This window comes from Montipora foliosa, chromosome 11 (assembly GCF_036669935.1).
Source record: "Montipora foliosa isolate CH-2021 chromosome 11, ASM3666993v2, whole genome shotgun sequence".
Lineage (NCBI taxonomy): Eukaryota > Metazoa > Cnidaria > Anthozoa > Scleractinia > Acroporidae > Montipora > Montipora foliosa.
The window spans coordinates 39401046-39408545 of NC_090879.1; the positions used below are offsets into that span (position 1 = coordinate 39401046).

At 37.9% G+C, this 7500-nt stretch overlaps 1 protein-coding gene across 1 annotated transcript in view; it reads right to left on the bottom strand.

Moving 5' to 3' along the window:
- LOC137974665 (uncharacterized) overlaps window positions 1-7500 on the bottom strand; it is a 27565-nt gene that overhangs the window by 13146 nt on the left and 6919 nt on the right. Inside the window, exons 6-8 of the mRNA XM_068821586.1 lie at window positions 5770-5828; window positions 2815-2882; window positions 1775-2129 (exon numbers count right to left, since the gene is read on the bottom strand). Coding sequence (XP_068677687.1) covers window positions 1775-2129; window positions 2815-2882; window positions 5770-5828 — 482 coding nt within the window. The remainder of the gene's footprint in view (window positions 1-1774; window positions 2130-2814; window positions 2883-5769; window positions 5829-7500) is intronic.

The following is a 7500-nucleotide window of genomic DNA, read 5'->3' on the forward strand; positions in this document are numbered from 1 at the left end:
AAACACAGTCTCTGGACTGAAAGTTACGAAACCAATTACTGAATCAACGAACGCTTGACGAAAATTGAGCAGTTTTCAGCGCCAAATTCACTACCAAATTTTTATTTTTGGGAACTCAAACGTTTACACTCGATTTATTTACACTTTGGAGGGTAAAATTATCCAAAAAAAGTGTTCGCTTCATATGCACTTTAAAAGAAATTTATATATTTGAACTTCGGGCTATAGAAAAAGCACAGAAATGATCCTTACTTAACTGGACAATTTAAGGAATTGTCTTTTTTAATAAACACCTGAAAAATTCAGGTGACTTCAGTGGGATTTGAACCCATTCACTACTTGCACAAATCCCATAATACACCTCTTTTACCCTCCAAAAATCTGCATAGGCATTGTTTTCGACTTCTCTTGGGACATTTTCATGTCCCAGGAGAAATTGCAAACAATGGTTATTCAAAGGTTTTGGGCGTAATAGAGGTGTATTATGGGATTGTGCAAGTAGTGAATGACCTCTGCGATGCCGGTGCGATGCTCTACCAACTGAGCTATGAATCCACTCACTTGGGAGCAGGTAAGTTTGTTGGGCTCATGTGTTCCTGTGGAAGGACTCGATGAAAGAAATGTATATTTCTACCACAATTGTTTGTAATCTCGCAATCTGATTGGCTAACTTGCCGTTATCGATGAGAGTCTAGACAACGCTGTACGCGTCATGCTCGCGCCATTTTGTCACACAATGTAATAGCCAATCAGGAACGCCCATTTTGGGAAATAAACCAATCATATTGCGAGAAAGTTCTAGACAACACTTGCTCTTTCTTTGAGTTATGATTTTGGTCACGCTCTGAAATAAAAACTTATTTGGCGTTGAATATTGTGGTAAAAAACAAATTGGTTTAACATCGTCTGTACTCTTATCGACAACGATACTCTTCATCAAAATTTGTTGTAGACTCACGACGCCCACAACATTTTGACCACTGTGATGACGAATATCGTTGTCGATAAGAGTACAGACAACGCTGAACCACTTTCGAATTGTTAAATTTGAAGTGCACTTGAATTTTTCAGGTGTCTATAAGAGACAGTTGCTTAAATTGTCCAGGTAAGTGCGAGTATCATTTCTCTCCTTCGTAGAGATAAACTCAATAAAATTGTTAGGCTGGACAATTTTCAACCAATTACAATTCATTTTAATCTTCTTCAATGTTGCCCACCCCGCCTCCTGTTGTAATTCACTACTTGCACAAATCCCATAATACACCTCTTTTACCCCCCAAAAACTCTGCATAGGCATTGTTTTCGACTTCTCTTGGGACATTTTCATGTCCCAGGAGAAATTGCAAACAATGGTTATGCAAAAGTCTTGCGGGGTAATAGAGGTGTATTATGGGATTGTGCAAGTAGAATTCGACAAAAGCGGAGATTTTTAAAAACTATTTCACAAGGGGAGGCTGTAGGAAACAAATCGTGTACAAAATGCTTCGTTGTCAACAAGTGAAAACAGAGGCTGTTGAAAACGTTGACGTAAAACACGCCATATGTCATCGGCTCCCAAAAATATAGAGGCAACCTCAGCTTTAACACCTGCACGATCCGAGTTTCCAGTCACAGCGAATAGAAAGGTGCAAACAATAAGAGAATCCGATTAGGATTTCAGCCAGGTAACGACGGACATTCTTGCATTAATGCATACATTTTAGTGTCCATCCACGAGGTTAAGGACACTCTATTTCTAAGTAAAATCACAGTACTGTACATGATATTAGAGTACCTGCTGATGTATTGAAACGATACTGAATCATAGTTCTGTCAGTGCTGGACAAAATGCTTCTCCTTCTTCTTTTCCTGGAGGCACCTCCAGGGGAAGCAGTTGCAATCACACTTGAAACAGACTTGACTGATGTCACGGCTGACGTGTCAAAAGTAAGCGAGGATAGACCATTCACACTGACAATGGATGTCTCATTCACACTGACTGAAGCTGTTTGGTTTACAGTGCTTGAAAATACAATTAATGGTGTTGAAACAGCAGGCTGAGTTGGTAGTATCGGCTCAGTCCCATTGGTGGACTGTGCCCTGCAAATCACTTGTACAGGAACCCCAAGAGACACAATCTCATAAGAAACCTTTGAATCATTGCAAATACATTGGTTATGGTTATCTGTTATAGACAGGAATTACTTGCAGTCATTTAACTCAACCTATCACAAATTCATATAATATGATTTTGTAAGGGTTTGCGAGCAATCTTTAGACAAGACAGGAATTATAAAGAACTAGGGAATATCGTTATATGAACGGAAAAACTGCGCGCAGTCTTTTCCATTGCAACCAAACTTGCACGAGAAGAATCATGTTTTTACTTACTGTTAATGATATAAATGAAAAAAAATCCAAGATAGCTTAAGGAATTTAAGGAGAAGCAACGCACACTGATATCATTCAATCACGCAACAACTGCGCCACCCAGGACTCGCGCTTGATTGGATAACTTTGACTTCTCTTTTGATCAGAATGTTTGGTTTTTTGCCTCTTTTCTACACTGTGTTACCTTAAAACTGCATTATTTTCTCTTTGCCAATCAGAATTGAGAAAACTTACAATGTGTATTATGGATGATAAAATGGACAAATATGGAGTGGATGATAAAATGGATGGATGATATTCTGGATTGGTTTGGGGTTACTTCATATAGTGAGGCAAAGAGAATGGCTGAGGACCGGCTCACGTAGGGGTTTATGACTGCCAACCTTTGCATCGAAGACGACACTTGACGATGATAATATTTCAAACAGTAATTATTTTCAGTACCTCGGCTGTTCTTTGATTAGTGCCCACAAAAGTCTCTGCAAAAGATATCTGCAATCCTTGTGGCGCACCTAAATAGAAAATTGCAGTTATGTCACCTATGAGGATGTCAAGTTTCTGCTAACGTTGGGGCAATTCTGCAACTTTGAAAAAAAAGAAAGACACAGCGACCCTGTTAATAACCAGCACTTTCTACAAGTCCGCGAAGGTGTATAATCTGAACCAAGAAAGCTGATGACATCTGTTTGAAAGAAAGCGGTAAATACCTGGGAAAACTGATTCAACGAGTAAATTTAGAATTACCAACTATCTACGAATGGTTGTGTTTCAACAAGCTTACGTTAAATTGGAGCAAAATCTTTCCGCCTAGGCAGAAACTTAACTTTAATCTTTATCGCCCACTCAAATTAGCAAACCAGTATTTAGAACAATCTCACAGTATGAAATATCAAGATCTATTATTTTATTGATTGTCATCTGTCGTGGCATGAACATATAGATTATATATGTAGCAAAATAAGCAAAAGTATAAATATTAAGACTAAGATTCAACATTCCTTGGGAAAAAAATTACTCGTAGCTTTATATTTCGCGTTAATATATCTCCATCTTATCTACAGATGCATACTGTGGGGGAACAACTATGATACTACAGTATCGCAAGTTGTGAAACTACAAAACAAAGCAGTTAGGATAATAAATAACGTGCCACTTCATGAACACATTACCCCACAACATGTCAACCTTGGTTTTCTTAAATTTCCGGATGTAGTTACAATGTGAGCTACGTACATGTTTGCTCTTTTGTGACCATATTTCCGATGATAAACCATCAAACTTTAACCTCTCTCATATATCTGAGCAACACAGTTATCTAACTAGACGTGTATCTCTTCATGATCTCTTCAACACCTTTCTATCAGCCCCTAGGGAATAAATGCTAGGAAATTTGCCCAACTGTGATCGGACGTTTCATTTGGAATGGTTCGCCACTTTCGACTCGGACTCTCCCAAATAAAGAACGTCACGGTTTTAAAAGAAAAGTTCAGCAACACTACTTTTTTCAGTATTGAAACTCGTAGCTATGAACACATTATTGCCACATTAATAAAGTTATATATGTATTTTAGCTATATATCTGTAGTTTGTACGAATCAATTCGGAAAATTATCAGGGCATTTATGGTCCGAGCAGAAATAGAAATAAGAGTGGAATTAAGTTATGGCTCAGTAAAGGCTACCAAATTTCGGCAACGGAAACAATTTTGTTTGTTTAAGCATCGAGCTGTCATTCAACCTATTCGTGTACCGTAGATCTTAAATCTTGAACTTCCATGGGAAATAGACCATTGCAATTTCAAACGCGTAATGGCAGGGCAAAATAAAGTTTTTCCACGATTTCCCTGCAGTTTTAACACTGAACGGGAGAGGCAGTTATGATATCCCATATCCAGCATACGTCTAGGGATCCTATCCTGAGAATTCGGAGCGATTTAGGAGAAAAACTGCTGAGCCAGGTGTCAAGATCGAGTTCCCCTGGTTCGTCTATTTTGGCGATCGCAGAGCCGAGCAATGTTGTAATCTTTCCAGTGCCGAGTGAAGAGAAAAAACGAGCTCTCCTTGATGATGAGGCGGTTTATAAGATTGATGTATGCGTCAATCAATGGCGTTTTGGGAAATGATAATTTCGCTTAATGCGACAAATTCAAAAATTTGAAACGCTTTTTAAAAAATGAGCAAATATGAGAACGATTTACACATATTAAATGAAAGGTATACAATTGCAGCCACTGGGAACTCGAGATTATCCGAGCCCCATATGGGGGATTAAAACCAACGACCCTACGTGATCTGGTCGGATGCTCTAATCACTGAGCTTCGACTCTGTAGCTGTGTGATGCAGCTGGAGTCAAAGACCCACATTTCATCCTTGCTCACCATAGAGTCTCCAGTAGCTCAGTAAATCACGGAGGGTCGTGGGTTCGAATCCCATCTGGGGCTCGGATTTTTCCGAGTCCCTGTGGGATTGTAAAACCTTTCATTTTCAAAAAATATCACCAAACTTTTTGATGATATAAAAACTTCTTCTAATGCGACCCGACGTGATTTTGATTGCAATTTGGAATAAAGCATGAGTAAATTTTTGAAAAGAGGAAGAAAACTGCGAGTGCAAATTGCAGTCTTTGAAAAAATTTACCACTACTAACTTATTCCAAATTGCACAAGAAAATCATGTCATTACTAACTACTTAATAACCAAGAGTGAGGTCGTTAACGCAAAATCTCAAACTGAGGCCTTGCCGTATTGACCAGGCGACAGCGAGGTCAAAGCAGCTCGGCAGAGGTTTGAGATTTTGCTCTAACGACCAAACGGTCGAGATTAGAAAAACTACTTTGCATTATCCATAATCGTCCCGTGGGCATTACGGGAGAATAATGCCCTAGCGCTTAGCTGCTCTTAGCCAATCACAGCGCGCGTTACATCAACCAGAAACAATTGCCATATAATAATTACAAATAATTTTCATGAACGCGATAAAACTTCGAGATTAGATTATCGTAATTATTCAGAAAACAAACGCCTATCACGCAATCGTGCAAAAATTGCGCCATCTGGAGGCTTTAATACATTTAATTGGCCATCTGATCTGAAACCTTCTTTGATCACAAAATGCGTCGTTTGATGCATGTACATCATACTGTACCTCTTTTTACAGTGAATTACCTCTTTTCTGGTTCTTTTCTGCACAGTGTTACCTGGAACTTCATTTCTCTCAGGCAATGAGAATGGAGAAATTTCTCCATGTATAATTATTATTGGTGTTAAAAACATTGCTTTTTTTCAAAACAAAACATGACAGACTTGAAGATCCTGCAAAAATTAATGCACTGGACTTCCCCCCAATGCAGCGCTACTGCTTAAAAGGTGGGGTGATTCAGTGCAGATTTAAATACCAACCAGCATCAGGCTTAACAGTTGAACACCTTACACGAACTGGGAACTGGTTTATCGTCTCACTGTAAGTAATAAGAAAAAATATAAATAGTGAATGAAATGAATGTATAAATTTATTATATATATTTGAAGTGCGGTTTATAGACGAAGGAATAAAGTGATCCTCGCATTTACAGTAACTGTCTCTTATAGTCACCTGAACAATTCAGGTGGATCCAATGGGATTCAAACCTATGACCTCTGCAAATCACTAAGCGATGGTATTTCTGGGTCTAGTGTTTTTCAACAAGAAAATTTACATTCTCTGTACAAGCTTTTCCTCAGTTTATGTCCAGGTTGATCTTGGGTTTGCTCCCACAATAAAAATATTATTAATAGGAAATCCAGTGCATGGAAAATTGACATGAAGAAATAAAGAAAATAATGAAAGAAAGAAATTGCGTTGAGAGTCCAGCAAAATTCCACCCATGAGAACAAGCAACCAGGCTCCAGTTGTTCGAAGGCCAGATAACTTCATCTTCACTATCCAGAGCATAAATAAATATATTAATAAAGTGCTTGACAGTAAATGTTGGCCAAGGTTTCCACATATATCTTTATTTAACCCTTTCACTTTCAAGAGTGACACTTGTAGATTTTACTCTGTCTAACGCCAGACGATTTTACTCGTCAATGGGGAACCCCACAGGAGTGAAAGGGTTAATAGATGTACTCGGAGAGTGCATAATTATTCTTGAATAGGTAAACAAATTTACTAAAATCCATGTACATGTATTTGCACAGGACAAAGTTATCTGCCCATCGAGCAACTTGGGCAAGAACAACAATGGAATTAAAACATAGGAAATTAGGAGTGAGAGCTGAATCCTACAGTTATCCTAATACAAGCCTTCTAAAATAATTAACAATAATTAGTTTTCACTGAGGTGGAGGTGAATCATTAGGGAGCCTAAGCAACAACGACGGCGACGGCAACAAGAATGTCACAAATTTAAATATTCAGAGGACAAAATCAATAGCTTTGCAAGCCCTGCAAATGAATTTTTCACTTTCTTCGCTGTTGTCTGCAAAACAACAATGCAAAATAGCCAAATTTGAGGTTTTGTGAAGAACGTCAGCACTTACGGATAAATTTTCATTTTCTCCCTGAAATTAAGCACAGTTTTGACCAATGAGGAACTACCACACCCTTCTCATATTATAAAGACTGAAATAGTCATAAAGTGATGACAAAAACGCAAACTATTTTATATTTTGAGATGACCTTCTCATTGCCGTCGCGGTCATTGTTGCTTAACTTCTCTCTTGTTTTGACAGTATATACCATGCAAGTTGAATTTAAAGTGAACCAAAAACCTACTTAACTTTTGTAAAATGTGGTCAGAAATTTCAAATCAGGTACACCATCTCTTGGAGGTGAATAGTACTTGGTTAATCACCTCTGAGTTAGCTAATCAGTGTGTGCAGAGAGCACATTCACTTGTGTGGTATACACTAACTTCATTTTATTTTTAGTCAGAATGTACATTACAGTAAGGACACTTGAACCATGAACACTTGACATTTTTGTATAAATTTTTTTTTTTGACGACTAAGAAATAAAGCCTCTTCTTATGATGTATAGTGTTACATGTATAGCATTAATTTTTGTAGTGTAAAAACATTAAATACTCTTGTCAAAAGGACGAGCCCACATTCTATAGTCACTAAAAAAATGTACAAACAAATATCAAG